Here is a 21,682-nt window from a genome sequence, read left to right on the forward strand (position 1 = left end):
TTTAAGAGATGAATAAAACTCAGTTACAATGCTAGTAATAAGTACAGCATGTGACCATGATTATCTCTCTGTTGGGTGCTTTATATAAATTAACCCTACTCCTCATAGTAGCATGAAAGATGGTTACGTACTTACTGATGGTCCTCAGGGCTAGGCACTATGTCTCATTTAGAAATGTGGGAATGATTCACATTATAATGAGCTGGCTTACAACTTGAGCTTCTTTCTATTTAGGTACAGGAAGGTGGTTTCCAATAATTGCACTGATGGAGTAAGGGAACAGTATACTGCTAAACCACAGAAGTGCCCAGGGAAAGCCCCGCGGGGGCTGCGGATAGTCACGGCTGATGGAAAGCTGACAGCGGAACAAGGACACAACGTCACTCTCATGGTGCAATTAGAAGAGGTAGGGCTGATTTTCCTATCTTCCCGCTACTTTCTATGGCCAGTGATTTTTCTTAATAAACCATGGTTTTGTTTCCATATCTTTTTCAACTTTCTCCATTTTAGATGCTATTTAAAAATTTTTATTTTACTTTTAGTTCCTTGGTTTTTGTTGTTATCACTTCAACTTCTCTGATCTATTTCTTTAATTACTTACATTTCACCGCAAGTTGTTCTTCACTCATACTTAATCTCTTACTTTTGGAGGATCTGTCAGATTTAATCTTGCCTTATTGGCAATTTTAGCAAAATCCATTTTCTCAGAATACATAAATAATACTCCTGAAATAATTTAATACATACATACTAAACTAACCTGAGAGATGCTAATACTTTCATCCCCTCTCAGTCTGCAGGGTTTTCTTTTCCAAGGGCAACATGATGGTCATGCATGTAGCACTGAGGCCAATCTAAACATAATTGAGTGTAATTTATCTGGCAGTTAAGAGTTTGTATAGTGTAGCACCTCAGGGATATCATTAAAAGCATGCATTATTATTTGCCAGATTATGGTTGTCTGAAATGTCTATTTATATGGGGGATAAGATGAAATTTATCTTATATATTTTAGAATATACACAGGAATTCTGTCATCTTGTAAATGAGGAAGACGGTCTCTAAAGGATAAGTACTGACATTAAATCATCTCAATTATTAAACCAAGCAGTCCTATCCTCAGTCATGTTTTCTGGGTACCTAATTATGGTTACCATTGTGTAAAGCCCTGTAAATACGAAGGGATTTTAAGGGCTAACAATGACACCAGAATTAAAATATATAACATTGACTTCCAGCTTCGTCTGCTGATAGTCCAGTGACCCTCAGTTTTTACTAGGTATAAGACAATCACCTGGAGAGCATGTGAAAACACAGTTCTCTTGGCCACATCCTTAAAGATTCTGATTCAGTAGGTTGGAGTTGGGCCCAAGAATATACATTTCTAACAAGTTCACAGGTTGTGCATTGTGCTCAAGAAAAACAAAAACCATGGCAAGGCTAGGGGTATAGAGAAGTCAGAGGCTCTGGAGTGTGACATGAAGGTGGAAGGATGAAGCATTTATGATTGCTTTGTCAGGTTTGATGAAAATTTGTAGTATTTTAATTCTCATAGGAAAAATAACTGTGAAAGAACGAGTTTGAAACTGTAGCTCAAATGATGTGCATAGCTCTGGTCCAAGGGCCATTTACAGAATCACTGTGTAACCCAATACTCCTTTCCTGATTATCTCCTTAATGAGTGCCTTTCAATTGGATTCAATCTTCTAAATACTAAGGTGCTGAAAATTCTTCAGTTGGAACTAGAAAAATACAGGCCAATTTAGGCAAATTGGAGTTGCTCATTTTTCACATAAACTCTTTGGGGATTTCTGCTTAAGACTGTGACAGATTAGCATGCAGTAAACCAAATATATGCATAAATATTTAGAGCAAGAGGGACAGAGACAGAGAGAGAAGAAGAAGAAAAATGAAGAGGAGGAAAAGGAGGACTAGGAGCTGAGATAACTATAAAGAGGATTGAGAAGCTAAAATTCCTTTCTTAAAAAATGGGAAATTCACTGCAGTGAGTCCAACATTTTCTGCTATATTTTCCTTTCGAGAACTTTACCAATTCATATGCCACACTATAGAGGAGGTACAGATTTTAGATTTCCAGTAAAAGGCCAAGTAGAAAGTGTTGGCTAAACAGGTGTTAATAGACTCTCAAGGCTTGGGAGATAAAAATTGGACTATGAGAACATTCCAAAGTTGGAAGTGATAAGGTCATATCCCAGGGAGAAGGAAAGCACAGGGAAGCAGCACATACCCAGGGGCTTTTTCCTCCCTGAGGTATTTCATGATACCTAAGTAACACAGGAAACATAGAAAGCAGTCAGAGGCTGAGAAGTTAAACAAAGTTTTTAGAAGTATTGCTCTTCGGGGAGATAAAAATTTGAATTCAAGATGTATCAAGGAGGAGGGCCCTGGTGAACTATCTAAGACTTGGTTCTTGGAACTTCTGGAAATCTTTGTCCTAGGAGTAAAGGCAAACCTGAATTAGAACAGGCCCTCTGTACCCAGAAATCTAATCTGAAATCACTTCAGTCTCTGAATCAATTAGAGTGATTCTCTTCAACTCTAAAGTGATTATTAGAAACCAAAGTAAACCTTCTTTAATGGAAAATAACATAAACCACAGGTTTACCCAATATTTTTCATATAAAATGTTGGGCATTTAGAAAAATCCAAGTATATCAAGATACAGAACCAACAGGGGGGAAAAACAGAAAAGAGCAACAGTTGGATGAGATATAGTGTTTATTTAAGATATCCTATAAAATAACAGTGATTAATATGTTCACGAATGTGAGAAAAGGTGGAAAATTGAACCCCAGGGCAGTAATCAATAAGAAATACCAAATAGAAATTGTAAAAATAAAGATACAATAACTGATATTAAGAACTTAGGTTTAGAGCAAATTGAACCCATATGAATAGAGGTTAAATGGAAGAAAGGACAGCAGGAAATATACCATCTACAGCAAAAAAGAAATAGAATATAGAGAAAAAATAATACAAGACAAATGGAAAATGACAAAAAGGTCTAACACAGATGCAACTGTAGCCCCAAAAGGAGAGGAGAGAGATAAGGAACAAGAATCATTTTTGTAAAGATAAGGGCTGAGAATTTTGTAAGCCTGATGAAAGATATCAACATATTAACCCATAGATTTAACAGAATCAGCAAACTCAAGAAGAATATGTGCAAAGAAAAATCACTGAGCTATTACATTCAAACCGCTGAAATCTAAAATCAGAGAGAGGTGTTTAAAAAGTCCAGAAGAAAATGGAATGACATCTTTGAAGCGCTGCAGAAAACACAAATGGTTTTATAGATAAACAATAATGGAGATACCGAAAGGGGAAATGTTCCCTTGTCCCCCTCGCAGGCGTGTGATGGGGGTGTGGCTCGCTTCTTCAGCGCCCCACTACTGAAATCTCTAGAGGAGCACACAGGAGCAGGCTGTGGGGCTTTGACCCCACGGCAGTGTCTAGGCATGAATGTTTACAGCTCCTGAAGCCCCAGTGGGCGTTTGCTACCGTGTGCTTTTTTTGTTTTGTGGTCTATAGACAGCTTGTCTTAACCAGCTCAATTAGACCCTCTACTTTGTCGCAAGGACAGACTGCTTTCTGTATCCTGGGTTCTTACCTTGGTGCACTGGAAGAATCGGATCACACCTGGGCTTGGAGAGTGAGTGCAAAGTTTTATTGAGCGGAGGTAGCTCTCAGCAGATAGAGGAAGCCAGAAGGGGATGGAGTGGGAAGGTTTTCCACTGGAGTCCGGCCATTCAGTGGCCTGGGCTCTCCTCCAACTGCTCCAGCTAAATTCCGTGTAGTTCTGCTGGTCGGTGGCCTGCTGGCATGCTGGTGCCTGTCGGTGCATTCCTCTTGACGTCCATCTGGTGTGTGTGTCTGCTTGCTAGGGTGTCGGGGGGTTTTATAGCCACAGGATGGGGGCATGGCAGGCTAGGGTGGTCTTGGGAAACACAACATTTGGGTGCAAAGGCAGGAGTGCCTGTCCTCACCTAGGTCCCAAGGCACAGGCCCGGGGTGGAGCCCTAGCCAGGGACCACGCCCTTCCCCCTTTCCGTATCATTTAAAGGGACCATTCCCTTCCCTTCCCAACACTTCCTTCCATAGCAATATCTCATAAAAACTACTGCCTATAAAAAGAAATACTAAAAATAATTATTCACACATAAAGAAAATGACCCAGACAGAGGCACACACACAAACACACACAAAATAATGGAAGGAATGAAGAGCAAGAAAGGGGGTAAATTGAAATTAATAATAACTGCAGACCAAGAATGATAATCAGCTGTGGGATTTAAAATATACGTAGAATTAAAATACATTAGAATAATAACACAGTATGTGGAGTGGATTAAATAGAGTTAAAGTAGTTTAAGGTTCATGATACATCTATAAAGAGATAAAAGTACTAATTTATATTAGACTCCAACATATCCAGAATATGTGCTTCAATACCTAGAGTAACAACTGAAGAAGTAGTAAGAGAATCTTATCATCAAGCTACTGGCAGGGGAATTACAGTAACTTTAAAAGGATTTCATTAATCCAAAGTAAGGCAAGTAAAAGAGAAAAAAAGAACATAATACAGTTGAGACAAATAGAAAACATCTACTAAAATGGTAGATATAGGCATGGTGTGGTGGATCCCAGCATTTTGAGAGACCAAGGTGGGAGGATCATTTGAGTCCAGTAGTTTGAGACCAGCTTGGACAACTACCAAAAAAAAAATAAAAATAATTTTTAAAAAATAGCCAGGCATGGTGTCCTGTGTCTGTGGTCCCAGCTACTTAGGAGGCTAAGGTGAGAGAATCACTTGAGTCCAGGAGTTGAAAGCTACAGTCAACCGTAATTGCACCACTGCACTCCAGCCAGCCTGGCTGACAGAGTGAGACCCTGTCTCAAACACATTAAAATTAAAATTTAAAAATGGTAGATATATACTCAAATATTATCAATAATTACATTTTGAAAATTAGTGATTTTTGTCACTTCAGTGCTTTTTGTCAGGCTTAAGGAGTCTTTATCTAAACCAACATTGTAAACACAGTCATACCACAAGATTTCTCTTTAGGTTTCACATTGATGTGTATGATTTATCTTGAATAAAACTGTTTCAAGTTTCTATATTTCGTCCACATGCATATCCAATTGTCCCAATACCATTGACAGACTATTCATTTCACACTGAATTGCTATAAGCCTTTGTCATAAATCAACTGACTGTCTATTTGTGGTTCCATTTCTAGGCACTCTATTCTGTTCCCTGGGTGTGAATTTCAAACCATATGTTAATTACTAATTTCAAACACATTATATTTTCACTAGAGGTAGGGTGAGTCTTGATGCCTGGACATATAAATCCTCTACACAAGTAGAAAATTATGTGTGTGTGTGTAAAATTTATAATAGCATCAAAATACAACAAATATTCACACTCAAATCTAAAAACTTATTTTCAATAGCACTACCCAGAAAACAACACAAATTTGGAAATAAATTTTGAAAAAACCTAAATGAATGGAGGGATACACCCTGATCATAGATTGGAAGACTCAGTATTATAAAAAGACATCAATTTTCTTCATATTGACTTGAATTAAAAGCAGTCAGAATAAAAATCTCCAGCATGTTTCGTGTATTAAAATTGACAATATGATCATAACATTTACACAAAATGTCAAGACCTAAAGAATAGCAAAGATACTTTTGAAGGTGACTCAAAAATTTGGATGACTAACATTACCATATATATACACACACACACACATATATATACACATATATGTATGTATATCAATATATACATATATGTATGTATATCATTCACAAGCTGAACAAGCAGAGTCAAGAAACATATATACATGCATATATTATATATATAGACACACACTTACTTTATGACAAATGAGACACTGCAGTACAGTGGAGAAATTATAATATTTTCAATACATGGGTGCTACAATTTTGAATATCCATATGGGAATACATGAATATTTATCTCACATAATATACAAACATAATTATAACTGTATTGTCAATCAAAATTTGAAAGCTAATACTAACTTTTTTTTTTTTTTTTTTTTGAGTCTCACTGTCGCCCAGGCTGGAGTGCAGTGGCGAGATCTCAGCTCAACTGCAATCTCCGCCTTCCGGGTTCAAACAATTCTCCTGCCTCAGCCTCCCAAGTAGCTGGGACTACAGACACATGCCACCATGCCCAGCTAATTTTTGTGTTTTTAGTAGAGACAGGGTTTCACCACATTGGTCAGGCTCGTCTCAAATTCCTGAACTCAAGTGATCTGCCCACCTCAGCCTCCCAAAGTTTTGGGATAACAGGCATGAGCCACCGTGCCCCACAATACTAACATTTCTAAAAGAAAGCACAGAAGAATATCTTCATGACCTTGTGTTATGCAAAGATTTTTTTTAAAACAGCAAAGAAAACCCATTACGTATAAAGGAATTATACTAAGAAATTTCTTTATAATTATACTTTCTTTATAATTTTATTTTTATTTTTATTTTTATTTGTTTGAGATGGAGTCTACCTTTGTCACCCCAGACTGAAGTGCAAGTGGCATGATCTTGGCTCACCGCAACCTCCACCTCCCAGGTTCAAGCGATTCTCCTGCCTCACTCCCCTGAGTAGCTGGGATTACAGGTGCCAGCTACCATACCCATCTAATTTTTGTACTTTTTGTAGAGACAGGGTTTCACCATGTTGGTTAGGCTGGTCTTGAACTCCTGACCTCAAGTGAACTGCCCACCTAAGCTTCCCAAAGTGCTGGGATTTACAGGCATGAGCCACCACGCCCAGCCTAATTATACTAATTTTAAATAGGACTACATTAAAATTAAGAATTTCTGTTATTTAAGGCATTATTTTGAAAATAAAAAATTAAGTCCTAGAGGGGAAAAAGATATCTGTAATAATACCTTTTCAATAAGCTATTATTATTAAATTAAGCCCTAGAGGGAAAAAGGTATTTGTAATAATACCTTACTGAAAAGGTATTATTACAGTAATAAAATAATAAAATTGTTTTATTTGTTTTTTATTGTTTATTTTTATTATGCAAAATAAAGCATAATTTCAATGAAGGAATCATAATTAGGAGAGTATAAATAAATTCTACAAATTAATAAGGGAAATACTGGTAACTCAATAGAAAATGCACAAATGGGGCTGGGCGTGGTGGCTCACGCCTGTAATCCCAGCACTTCAGGAGGCCGAGGCAGGCAGATTACGAGGTCAGGAGATTGAGACCATCCTGGCTAACACGGTGAAACCCCGTCTCTACTAAAAAAAAATACAAAAAATTAGCCGGGCGTGGTGGCGGGCACCTGTAGTCCCAGCTACTTGGAAGGCTGAGGCAGGAGAATGGCGTGAACCCAGTAGGTGGAGCTTGCAGCTTGCAGTGAGCCGAGATCGTGCCACTGCACTCCAGCCTGGGCGACAGAGCAAGACTCCGTCTAAAAAAAAAAAAAAAAAAAAAAAAAAAAAAAGAGAAAGAAAATGCACAAATAACTCAGGGTAACCAAATAGCCAATAAGCATATGAAAAAATTCTGAGCATCCCTATATAATGCAACTTAATTTATAATAATATATTATTGTGCACCATCAGAAGATGTATATTTTAAAAGACTAATAATAGTCTGGGTGTGGTGGCTTACAACTGTAGTCCCAGCACTTTGGGAAGCCAAGTTGGGCAGATCACTTGAAGTCAGGAGTTCAAGACCAGCCTGGCCAACATGGCGAAACCCCATCTCTACTAAAAATGAAAACAAACAAAAATAAAACAACAACAACAAAAAATGAGCTGGGCATGGTGGCACGTGCCTGTAGTCCCAGCTGCTTGGGAAGGTGAGGCAGGAGAATCATCTGAACCCAGGAGGTGGAGGCTGCAGTAAGCTAAGATTGCGCCACTACACTCCAGCCTGGGTGACAAAGTGAGACTTCCTCTCAAAACAAAAAAAATAAATAAAGACTAATAATATCAGGTGTTATTGAGAATGTAGAGCAGCTGGTCATTCATATAATGCTATTTGGAGTGTAGATACATACTGCCATTTGGGACTTGTTCGACATTAACTGCTCTAGCTGAACATGTATACCACCTATAACCTGGTGTTTCCACTTTTAAGTATATACTTATCAGAAATGCATACACATACGCACCAGAATGTATGTAAGATAATATGCATAGCAAAAGTATTTGTGAGAGCCCTAACTGGAAACAATCTAAACATCCATGAATAATAGAATACATAAACTATAGTATATTTACAGAATGGAATGTCATACAGCAATGAAAAAGAACAAACTAAAGCTATATGCAAAAAACTGGATAAATGTCATATCCATTATTGAGCTAAAGAAGTCAGACTAAAAAGAATATATGTTGCCGGGCGCGGTGGCTCAAGCCTGTAATCCCAGCACTTTGGGAGGCGGAGACGGGCGGATCACAAGGTCAGGAGATCGAGACCATCCTGGCTAACACAGTGAAACCCCGTCTCTACTAAAAAATACAAAAAACTAGCCGGGCGAGGTGGCGGGCACCTGTAGTCCCAGCTACTTGGGAGGCTGAGGCAGGAGAATGGCGTAAACCCGGGAGGCGGAGCTTGCAGTGAGCTGAGATCCGGCCACTGCACTCCAGCCTGGGCGACAGAGCGAGACTCTGTCTCAAAAAAAAAAAAAAAAAAAAAAAAAAAAAAAAAAGAATATATGTTGCATTATTCCATTTAATTAAAATGCAAAAATAGTCAAAGCTATTAATAATTTATGGTGGCCAGGTGTGGTGGCTCACACTTGTAATCCCCACACTTTGAGAGACCGAGGCGGGCAGATCACAAGGTCAGGAGTTCGAGACCAGCCTAGCCATCACAGTGAAATCCCATCTCTACTAAAAGTACAAAAATTAGCTGGGCGTGGTGGTGGGCACCTGTAATCCCAGCTACTTGGGAGGCTGAGGCAGGAGAATCGCTTGAACCTAGGAGACAGAGGCTGCAGTGAGCTGAGATCACAAAACTGCACTCCAACCTGGGTGACAGAGCTAGACTCCGTCTCAATAATAATAATTCATGTAATAGAAGGGAGAATTACTGTTAACTTTGGAGGCAGGGTGATTGGAGAACTTTGGGTGTACTGACAGTTTTCAGCTGGTTCATCTGGGCAGCAGTTAATGGATGCATTCACTTTGTAAAATTCAAGTTGTATATTCAGTGATTTGTACATTTTTAATGTACAATGAGTACATTACATTAATATACAATTTGAGTAATGTACAATGTTAAGTACATTTTACTCAACAAAAAGCTTACTTAAAAGTCATTTTGGAAATCCATTTAAAATATAGTACTTTATATTTACGTCTTTGGGCAAAAAAAAGGAAAAATAAGAAAAACCTTTCTGGTACGCTTAGGGCCAAACTTCCACCCTGTGTGCAAGGTGAATGTGAAGGTTCTCTTCCCAGAGACATGAGGCACCTGATCCTGATACCCAGAGGAGTGTCATCTTTTGAAGCAGCAGATGTTTATACTAAGGCAGAGTTCAGAGAGTTTTTCCATTTCTAAGAACACAATATAGCAAGATCAGAAACATGAACTTTCACTTCTGATTAGCTCCAGCCTTTATGCAAATGATAGAGAACACACTTCAGGGACAGAGGCCTGGTTCTCATCTGTTCAACTCTGCTTTCCATGTAACAAAGATCATCATCAGGCATCTCACACTGCGTTGAGTGATGTGGGAACAGATTGGGGAATCTGGTTCGAAGATATGTGAATTCATGCCTTCTGGGCACAAGAAGGAAAAAAGATAACAAGTCAGTTCATTCCACTTCAGTGGGCAAAGCTTCAACAGCAGGGATGAAATCTGCTGCCTCCAGCTGTCAGATCTGGCTCCTTGAAGCTCTGTTCTCCTGATGCAGAGCACCAAGCCAACAGCACATTCTTCATATCGGGAGACCCTGGGGACCTCACATGTGATTGTGAGATGCTGTGCTGATGATTCAGACTCCTCCTTGCAGAAAAAGACCCTCAGTTTCTCTGTGACCCTCTGGATTATATATGTAGGCATGGGAGATGCACGTGATTAGCAATGCAGAATGAAGAGACACAGAGTGTCTCAAAAGTTGAGGAGAATTGACACTTGACACAATAATAATAATGTGGTTATCCAACATTCATTGAGCACCACTGTTCCAGTTTGTGAGGCTTTTCATGAATTATCTTACGCAGATCTGACAGCAACTCTATGCAAGTAGGTGTTACCATTATTGTCATTTTATAGATGGCACAGCTGAGGCACAGAAAGGCAAGTAACTTACCTGAGATCACACAACTACTAACTATTAGAGCCTAGGGTCTAATCCAGGATCTGTGGTATCTTGTCTTTCTACTGCTTCTTTATGGTGAAGGAACCATTTTCTAAGAAGAACTTCATGTAGCTCCTAAGAAGAACTTCATGTAGCTCCTAAGCCTCCGTAGAAACCCATGGCTGGGATTATCAGTAGTCACAAAGGTGAAGGAGTAGAAAGAAAAGGCCAAATCATCAATGACCAAGCCAGTTTAGCCTGTGGCTCTTATATTCATTCTTAGACACTAATCGATAAATGTACCAAAATTTTCTTCCTGGCTTCTCTGAGAATACTAATGGCTTGGGACCTATTTGTGGAATATTTCACATCAGCAAAGAGAGATGCGAAATCCTCTCTGGGCTCCCCCTCTTTGGAAAATGATGCCTTCATTGAATGCCTAGTGTGCCTGACACTGATATTGCAAAAACATAGGATATGAATGCAGCACCCAAGGAATTTAGAATACATGTGTTTCTTCAGAGGCTTGGGTATAAATTAGGCTATAATATTTTTTAATTAAATCCAAAACAAAAACAAAAAATCCCTGGCATGTGCCCCTACTGGCAATACATGGTATCTTTATTCTCCTCAAAATCTATATGAGTGCATTTCTTATTTAAATTTGATCCTTCTGAATTTACTTTGAAAATAGTGCCTGACTCTTGCCCTATTTCTGGTACCAACTCTTTATAAAAACAGGGATCTTAAGGTCATGCTTCTGATGTCTGTAAAAAGCAAGTCTTCCAAGTACCAAAGAAACCTAGAGGTCTCTGCTAGGTTCTGATAGGACATCACAGTGTATTAATGCAAAAGATTCACCTCCCCAAGTTGTTACAGTATTTTTTTTTCATGTGAGTACCAAAGCTTGTGCCTCTGTCCATCTTATATCATGGTTCAACTTTCTCCCACAGTCTTGTCTTTCTTTTATGGGGCTAGGTTGGGTTAGGGACTGATCTAAGCCTCTTTTCTTTGTCCCAGTTACTTGCATACAAACCCCTCCTTGTAATTTCCATCTCCTTTGCATTTCATCTAAACCATCAGAGACCTGAGGCATCAACTGTCTCAGCAAATAGTTAGATATTTGTGTTTATTTATTTGTTCTTTGACGAATATTTTACTAAGTGCCAATTTTATATCATGTACTTTTCATTCATTAATGGACTTACTTTAGTTTGTGGGAATATATGTTTTGGTTTGACTAGAACCTCTGTTATATTGAGTTTTAAATGAAAATCTAATGACATGAAGTAGAAAGTGCCTAATACCTTATATCTATTGGAAATAAAAAAGATTAATAATAAATTATCTAAATATAAATTATAGTGCAGTAATTTATTGCATTGTTTTGTAATAATATTTTTGGCATCCCCCAGTAAACTATACTGGGGGTATAGTTTAAGGTAAGAATCATGTCACTCCTGATTGAAGTTCCCACATCTCTGTACAATGTACCTAACATATTGATAGAAACTCAATAAATGTATCTGGATTTGGATAGGCTTCCCCAAGAAGCATAGAGATAAAACTGAAACTTAAAAGGAAAAGACTCTTAACATTTGAAAACCAGTCAAAACGTGGTATATTCTTCATCTGAAATCTAAATCTCTTCCTTAATCCTTTCCTAGTGCATGTCCTAATTCTAGCATAAGAATATCAATGAAAACATTGCTAAAACCAGAGCAAAGAGAACTTCTTATTGCCAGAAAATAATTAAAGACTAGGTACACTGATACTAGTTTGCAACTTCATATACAGTAGTATGTGCTCAAGCCAGAAAATTACAGATTTAATATGTGCAAGAAATGGGATTCTTTTCTGCAAATAGCATATGAGGTCACCCTCAAAACCTAGGTGATAGAAATGCTTCCATAACACAATTCCTCCAAAATCCCACAACTTGGCTCACCTGATGTGTTACTCAGAAAGCCACATAGCTATTCTGAGGTTGATGAAAAATTGCAATGTCATCAATACCACCTGCCTCATTTCCTGCTGCTTTTAGGGTTCTCTCCAAGTGTACTCTCATGACAGAACCTTCATTAGCAGCACAAGGCAAAGGAGCAGTCGTACTTCCATCCCAGACTCACTGTGGCAGATGAAAGAAGAACACATGTGCGCACACACACAAGCACACACAATGCATTTAGGCATCATTATTGCCTTAAAAAATAAAGAACAGTTAGTCCAAGAACCAACTGGAAGAGGAGTAGAGAAATCCATAAAGTTGAGTCTAAGATGCTAAACATTTTCAAACTATGCCTGACTTTTAGGAAACTGATCGAAGGTGTTTTGCACTGAGATTCAAGCAGGCAGTGAGAGGTGGCATCTCTGTGCTTGGAGACTCACTCAAGATGGATGTCCTCTAGACCACTAATGAGAACCTAATGAGCCTATAGACTTTCAACACAATAACTCAGCTTCCCAGAGAAATCCAATGCAAGGACCTGAAGGCACAGGATAGATGGCAAAGGCCCTAATCAGTCTGAAGAACTCAACAAAACTGATTTGGGAGGCATTTGTTTGAGAGAACTGGTAGGCAGAAGTAGTATCTGCGTGTTAAGGAAGATAATTAAATCTGTTTTAAACAGCTGTAAGAGTAAAGAGATGGAATTCTCTGCATAATTTAAGACTTTTAAATTAAATCTGAGGCAAAGGACGAAAATTAAAACTTTGATCTGTATCTCATTGTCTTAATACCTCAATTTACATACAAAGACTGAAACTTAATAAGGAAAATTCATGATTATCACTTTTGTGAGATTTAACTCCAAAACGTGAGGACTGTGTCCTCGTTAGACAGATTTCAATGATTCGTAATTTCATATACATTGAAAGACTTAAGGGAGCATTAAAGTACCCAGAGTGTAATAACACTTCATAAATATTGCAGGATGCTGTCAACCATCAGATGGTAGAGAAGATGGCTGTTGATAAAAATTTCTATGAGATACTCACTCGTCTGAATTCATGACAGTTTGACATACTTTCTCATCTGGAGAAAAGGTTATTTGGAGCCTTTAGTGGTGGCACAAAGGGTTAATAAGCAGTGTTATGTTGAGGCAGGCATCAGTTTCTTTTCTTTCTTTCTTTCTTTTTTTTTTTTTTTTTTTTGAGACACACCCTGTTGCCAGGCTGGAGTCCAATGGTGTGATCTCAGCTCACTGCAACCTCCGCCTCCTGCGTTCAAGTGATTCTCCTCCCTCAACCTCAGGAGTAGCTGGGATAACAGGCACGCACCACCACGCCCAGCTAATTTTTGTATTTTTAGTAGAGACAGGGTTTCACCATGTTGGCCAAGATGGTCTCGATCTCCTGACCCTGTGAGGCAGGAATCAGTTTCTAAGCCAGCTTAGTTCTGACATAGACACCTCAACTGTTTTCTTCTTCCATACAAAGGAGTGGAAGCTGATTTCAGTGAACCTTGAAGACTTGAAGTTTTCTCGTGTATTACTTACTCCTTTCTCCATTCAGCATCATTCTCTTTGACTCTAGCAAGGAAATTGAGCCACTTAATTTCTTCTCACTTGTTGTTGTTGAAGGAAATGAGGCAGACAATATAGGTTTTCTTTAGCTAGAAGCCTAATGTCTGAAGTTCAAGTTGGATTGGTCAGCAACCCTTTCTAAGGCTCCACTTTTCTCTCCCCTGAAAACAAATGCAACTATATTGGAGTACTGCTCTTCTTTAGGATCTCAAAGAAAAGATGTTTGCTAAGAACTTTAGTCTGACTTACATACCTGGCTCATTACTGACAGTTCCAGTTCAGCAAACATCCCAGAGGCTGGATTCATGAAATAGTCTTCAGTTTGAATTTTCAGTCTTCTAGTCTGCCTACTTTAGGCCCTGACAATACTAATGTCCCACTTCATCCACCTGGGTGGTCACCAGCCCTGAATCAAGGTTTCATCACACCATGCAATCCTCATCTGAGTGAATAACTTCCTCAGGCTTCTGGCTTTGCACTTTGCCATTTGTTACTCTATGATCCTCTGCTCAGCCGCTCAGTCCTTAAGCTGGTCTACCATTAATGTGCAGTGGAAAGTCTCCACCTTATGACAGCAGCACTTGAATAAGTTCCACATCTTTACCTGAGATCTGAGCTTATCTCAGCAGCACAAATTGATGTTAGAATATATATGTGTTGATTCACAATAATGCTAATAACAAGAATAATAGAATTGTAAAAATCACAGATTATCTGACTTGGAAGTGACAGTTAGGATCATCGGCTCTTCCCATCTTTAATTTACAGGTAGAGAAATTGAGGTCCAAATAAACAATGTTTTTCGAAGGACATAAAACTAGATCTTCTAATTCCCAGGTTGCCACCTAACTTTTGTAGGGCGCCTCTTTCACATGCAGCACCTCTTTAAAATGAATTTCACAACAACCTAATAATTTAGGAGGGGGATGAAGTGACTTCCAGGGCAAGAAATCATATATCCATTTCATAGAAGAGGTCTTATGACTTGGTTAAGATCACCAAGTGATACTAGGTATAAGAATTTAAGCTATTTAAACATGTTGACCGCATAATGCTAAAAACAGTATAGTAATTCCAGTGTTATAGGAGTGGTATCTGTGTCCACGTGCATTCTCATTGATTAAAATGGTATCCACCAATATGTTAACAAGGTAATCTGTGGGTGATATAATTATGGGTGATTTTAATTTTCTGTGTCATCGTTTTATGTATTTCTATATTTTACCAATGAATATACCATGCCTTTTTTTCTCTTTTTTTTTAAATTTTTTCTAACAATGCTGACATATTTCTGTTACATATTTTACTACTAGGAAAACCTGGTTCCATAGAGATTTATTCCTAAAGGAAACTTCCTACTATTTTTAAAGTATATACAATTTTGTTCTAATTACATAGCTGAATGTTTTTACTTTATGAGTGAATTTCAAAAGTCATTCAAAAACATTTATGAGATTTATGTCATTTGGCAGCCCCCTAGTTTTCCAGCCAGAGCCTGCTGATGTAATTCCTGCAGCCACCATGCAGTGCTAACAGTATAGCAGTGCCCGTTATTATCTAAAAAGTGCTTCCAAACTGCAATGGGTCAAGATTCTGAACCTCTCTATACCACAATATCTAGATAGAGTACAGAGGCCCCAGCTCATAGTCATTATCTGCTTACACACACTAAGTATTCCTCCTGCCTTATATATTCCATTCCATTTTAAACCAGACACCAAGTACAGAACACACAAAAGGGAAATTTGGGATTCAGTGAAATACATGGTACTATCACCCATTTCCAAGGGAATGATTAAACCACTTTGTGATGTTGCTATTGGAATGTCTTGATCTGGGCATTAGATCCAGAAGTATTTGGGTTTTTAGTTAGTTAAGTCCCAAGGATCTGAGACCTCACAGAAGGGCCCGAAAAACAGCCATCTTCATTTCATCTGAGAGAAAGTGAAATGTCATAAATCTAGGCCAATGATTTGGTGTGTTCAAAGTTGCTCTCTCTGGAATTCCTGGCCTTGACAGATCTGAGTTCTCTAGAAAAAATGTAAAACCTTCTGCACTATCCTCTTCACAGTGGTGACTCTTCATCTCCCAGGTCAGAGCATCCAAATTCACCATAAGTTTTGCTTGCAGAGAAGCTCAGGAGGTGTGCACATTTGGAGAAAGACATGTGCTTTAGAAAACCATCTTTGAACAGACAAGAGGAAAAGGCTGACAATACTCTGTAATTATGCAGGGATTTGAATATCTTGAAGTCACTGTCCAGAGCTCAGTTTTGAAACTGAAGAAACACCTATAGGGCATGATGCAAACCAGACATCCTGGGAGCACTCTGTCCCAGCTGCTCTGGTGTGGGAACTTTGGCTTTCAGCAGTGGCAGCACCTCTTGGAAGAGAAGTCAGAGAGGACAAATAACTTGCTTGGGAACAGAAGATAGGTTGTATGTAGCTGCCTTTTATCCTAGACTGTTTTTTTTCTGTTCTATAAAAGCTCAGTTTACTATGATAAAATGTCACACGAGAAGGTCCAACACAGTTACAACATTTGTTTCCTGATTAGTCATATTAGACTTTGTCAAACACTCACACCACCAGGAACACTCACAAACACATTTTGATGCTTCTGGGGTATTTTGTAGAGTCTGGCATATTACACTGGGATCATCTTACATCACTTTGGCATTCCTCTAAAGGGTTGTAGTTAGCAAAGCTTACAAAGTTCTTTGGTTTCGCACATCAGTGGATTCATTCTTTAGCACCCATCTGGGAATGAGCACCAGAGTAGTTTGAGTGTTTTCTGTGAACGAGTTGTAAGAGTGCTGGACTCAGAGTTAAGAACAGCCTGATTCAAACTAGTCTTGTGACTCTAGGCAAATTTGAACAGGTCTGAATTCTTTTAGGGTTGGAGATTGATATGGTTTGACTCTGTGTCCCCACCCAAATCTCATCTTGAAATGTAATCCTCATAATCCCCAGTGTTGAGGGAAGGACCCGGTGGGAGGTGATTGGATCATAGGGGTGGTTTCCTCCATGCTGTTTTCATGATAGTGAGTGAGTTCTCAGAGACCTGATGGTTTTATAAGTATTTGACAGTTCCTCCTACACACACTGTCTCTCACATGCCACCACACAAGACATGCCTGCTCTCCCTTACACTATGATTGTAAGTTTCCTGAGGCCTTCCCTAACCATGTGGAACTGTGAGTCAATTAAACCTCTTTTCTTTGTAAACTACCCAGTCTCAGGCAGTTCTTCATAGCAGTGTGAAAATAGACTGATACAAAGATTAAATAAGATAATATATAGAAAGTAGTTGCTATTATTTCTGACACAGTAAACTTTCAAGAAATGTTTTCTCTCTTCTCCCTTGGTGACCACCCAGGGGATCTTGTAGAGCAATTATTTTCCTTTTCTATATTTTTTCTTTAATGAGAGAGTATTTCACTCTGTTTTCCAGGCTGGAGTGCAGTGGTGCAATCATGGCTCACTACAGCCTTGACTTCCTGGACTCAAGTGGCCCTTTCACGTCAGCCTCCCAAAGTACTGAGGTTACAGTCATAAGCCACTGCACCCAACTAGATCAATCTTACTTGCACTCTCACTTTGTGTACGAAGTCACATGCCATAGTTCACTGTTCTGAATAAACACAGGAGGATAGCTTTTCTCTCCATGTATTTACTACACTGGCTGATGAAATCTCTTCTTTGAATGCCAGGGTACATTGAAATGTTATTTCCTTTTCCACTTCTTGTTGAGACCTTGCTAACCTGAGTCTACCTCCTTAGAGTAGGGTATGCAGGATAATGGTGAGTTACTTTTATTTCATATGCTCTACTCTGCCTAAATATCCTTAGTCATATAAAGAAATGGCTGAAATAATCTGATTTCCTTTCTATCACTCAATGCTGCTTAATGACGTGTGAAAAATCTTACTTTGTGGTCAAAAGAACACAAAAATAACAACATAAATCCAGCTGGTTATATTCCATCAACAGTCAAAACAAAGTCTGTGTTACATTGGTTATTTCCAATGTATGTAATCCATATTAAAATATTTACAGTAATAGTAGAGGTATAATGTTGTATTTTGTAATGTTTCTTGTGTTATACAGTCCTCTACCCGCTTTTAAATTTGTAGAAATATGTATTTCCCCTCATTCACTCCTTTCTTTTAATCCTGCTGATCCCTTCCTGCCCCTCACTTCACTCCACTTCCAGGGTAATCAATATTAACAGTCTGGGCTACCTTTGCTATCACCTTTCTCTGTACTCACACAAACACACACAGATTTATTATATTTACTGTGTTATTTGTTGCTTTTTTTAATTAAAAATGGGTTATACTAGTGATTTTTCTGCAATGTAGTTTTTGCTCATACGAAGCTTGAGTCAGGGCCACTGCTGTGCTTGCATGGACCAGGTTCTGATATACGAGCCTGGTATCTGTCTACAATGGGTCTCTGATGCCTTAAGGGACATCTTGGAGTCACATTTCTGGACTGAGGCTGTCAGTGTTGAGTTTCCATAGCATTTATTTTCCCATTCTTCTGTGAATCTGTGTTACAGGAACTGATAGGTTCACACACCTTTCATTGCTCAGGTTAATATTGGCTTCCTGGTGGCCATTTGATATATTTGTTTTTCTATTCTAGAAGTCAGCAATGCCCTTGGAGAATAGAATCATCACGTGGACTTCATGTGGGTTTTGTGCCTTTCTCAGGAACTTCTTTTGAACTAGTCTTCTGAATTCTGTGTCTGTATTAGGACATGTGACTAAAGAGCATTAGATCTAAAGAATTTTATAATAGTCTAGATGTTTGCCAGCCTGGATTTAGTTTCAGAAATGATTTCTTTTGATTTATTAGATTGAAGTATTTTTCACTTAATTATACACATGACTTTACTGACTACTGATTATGAATACCAATTGTTTCTCATATTCTCTATCTTCTTTATGGCTTAAACATAATACTGTTTTACTAGCAGGTAGACAGAAGCAGAGTGTTGAGTAAATGCCAACCTATCATTGTGGGAGAGGAAAAGAGTCAAAGCCAGGAATACAGTCAAGCAAGAAAAGAAAATAATACTTTATCTTTGTTACCACCTTCCTCTTGGTCTGAGAGAAATATTGCAAGGAATTTCAATTAAAGAAACTCAAAGAGAACTGAACTGAATAGGTCAAGTCAAAGCACAAATCTTCTTAAACCCTTTTGTAGGTCTCTAACTAGCTACATGACTTTATGCATCTTACTTAACCCCTCTGTACTCCAGATTTTCTGGTGTATCAAACATAAATAACATCTGTCCTTTCTATCTCCTAGAGTCCTAACATCCACATGAGATAATATATAAGAAATAATTTTGACAAACACAATAGAAATGTGCAATTTTCAAATTATATGGAACTAAAAAGGATCATTCGCAGGCATTACATTAAGTCACTGAAGATACAGCCATTAACCAGACACTTCTCAGACCCATGGAGTTCACACAGTCTACCCTAGTACCACCCAACAACTCATTTTTCTAGCGAAGTTTGCTAATCTTGGCTGCATATGTATTATGTCACTTTTGTTTGTGATTATGCTCCAGTCCACAAACAATGAGTTTAGTCTTTCCATTCCCAGCCTTATTACAACCTTAGTATTTACAGTCCTAAAGCGTCCTGGTAAAGCTGTTTCATCATATTAAAACCAAGTAAGAATAGCATCAACTTGTGCTGTAGTGTTCATCTTCAGATGAATCCGACCACAAGAAGACCTAATGTTCAACAATCAGAATGAGAGGACCTCAGCCTTCGCTACAGCCCAGCATCGGCTGCAGACCTCAGACTGCAGCAGGACTGGGCATCCTCTGAGAGGCCTCAAAACACTGCTGGATCGTGGGTAGTAGTTGGACATCAAGATCAAGAAATAAAACTCCTAAAAGAGATGTTGATATCAAAGGCTCAGAATTACTGATTTCAAAACCAATAAACTATGAGAATTAATTTTGACAGAAAGGTGCATATAATTTTCTGCTGGAGCTTTTTTGTTTGTTTGTTTTTTTGTTTAATCTACTATCATCTATCCTAGAATACCTCCAAATTGGCTTTCCAGCACACTTGGATCCCCTTCCAGTTCATCTCCAATAGCCAGAGTGATCATTTTTAATTAAAAATATCATCATGCCATCTTCCCTTAAACCCCTACTTAGAACACTTGAATCATTAAGTTGATCTCACAGAATAGGAGAGTAGAATGGTAGCTACAAGAGGCTGGGTAGGCAGAGATTGGTTAATGGGTCCAAAATCACAGTGAGACAGGAGGAATAAGTTCTAATGTTCTATAGCACAGTACAGTGTTAACTGTCATTAACAGTAATTTATCATATATTTCAAAATAGCTAGAGGAAAGGAATTTGAATGTTTCCAACACAAAGAAATAAAAAAGATTCAAGGTTATAGATGTCACAGTTACCCTGATTTGATCACTGCACATTATATACATGTATTGAAATATCGCATATACCCCCATAAATATATGTGATTATTATCAATTAAAATTTTAAAAACATTTAAAAATTAAAACACTTCAATGGCTTCTCATTGCTCTTAGGAGAAAGATAAAAATCAGGAATTTGACTCACAAGTCCGAAAAGGTATTTTTCTCTGCTTTAACCTCATTTGGTAACATGCTCTTGTTCTCTCTCTCTTTTTCCTCCTTCTTTTTTAATTTCTTCAACCGTACTATCTCCCTCTACCACAGGGCCTTTGGACATCTGTTCCCTCTGTTCCCCTGGCCTGCACTCTCTCAGTTGTACCTCTTTCATTCATCTCCTCCATTTGGTTAATTTACCTGCTTCTTTCAGGTATTCTTAGCTCAGATATCACTTCCTTTTGGAAGCCTGCTTTGAAATTCCCAATCAGATCAGCTCTCTAGTCCTGCGTATTGCAAAAGCTTACAACTCCATGTACCTTTCCTTCATGTCACCCTGCAATAATTTTTATTTGCATAATTAGTTAATTAAAGTACATGTGTTTCACTAGTGGTCTGTAAGCTCATGAAAGCCCAGGCCATATTTGTTTTGTTTGTTTGGCTATTGCTTGCTTAATAACATTTTCCCATTTGGTGACTGACATGAGATAGACACTCAATAAATATCTGACAGTTGGGTGAATGAATGACCAGAGAGTTGGTAGGGTGAGTATGCCTAGTCAATAGTTATTAGGACTTGGGCTGCCATCCCTTTGCTCGGTTTCTTATTCTCTGAAAGTGGCTGGCATCCTTGCTTCCAGCAGTCATTTGAGCCCAGGAACACCAGAATCTAATGACAGATGAGCCCCAGTATGAAGCTGTTACAGTGGTATTAGTCTTACCACTCACCTGAGAGCTGCTGAAGGAAAAGGCATGGAATCTAGTTTGTCCACCTTTAGTGGAAAGTGACAGCAGGAATATAATTTGCTGCCTTCTGCTGTCATACATGGTCCCTTGACATTCTTGTCTCTTAGTGCAGAGTCCAAGCCCAGAGGTCTGTCTGTCCCAACATCAGGAGGTCCTGGGGACTTCACATTTGATTGGAGAATTCCATGCCTTTGTCTTCAGGGGCTGTCAGGTGCATGTTAAACTTAATACCTGATTCTATCGTCTAAAGTATGATCTGTTATATAATTATATGTAAAATACCTGACCTAACACCCTAGTAGCCTGACTCTGTAATGGAAACCTTACTAATTAATGCACCAGTCCAAACTTTGAGTAGCTCCATCCTTTCACCCGTTATATAGGCAGAGAACATTCCATGAATGGAGAATGAAGAATCCTATCATGAAACAAAACGCAGCAAG

At 38.5% G+C, this 21,682-nt stretch overlaps 1 protein-coding gene across 3 annotated transcripts in view; it reads left to right on the forward strand.

Annotated features, from left to right (window-relative positions):
* SORCS1 (sortilin related VPS10 domain containing receptor 1) overlaps positions 1-21,682 on the forward strand; it is a 596,232-nt gene that overhangs the window by 518,975 nt on the left and 55,575 nt on the right. For all 3 annotated transcript variants that reach the window (XM_030941406.1, XM_030941405.1, XM_030941407.1), the window contains exon 18: positions 235-406. In XM_030941406.1, coding sequence (XP_030797266.1) covers positions 235-406 — 172 coding nt within the window. The remainder of the gene's footprint in view (positions 1-234; positions 407-21,682) is intronic.

This window comes from Rhinopithecus roxellana, chromosome 11 (assembly GCF_007565055.1).
Source record: "Rhinopithecus roxellana isolate Shanxi Qingling chromosome 11, ASM756505v1, whole genome shotgun sequence".
Taxonomy (NCBI): domain Eukaryota; kingdom Metazoa; phylum Chordata; class Mammalia; order Primates; family Cercopithecidae; genus Rhinopithecus; species Rhinopithecus roxellana.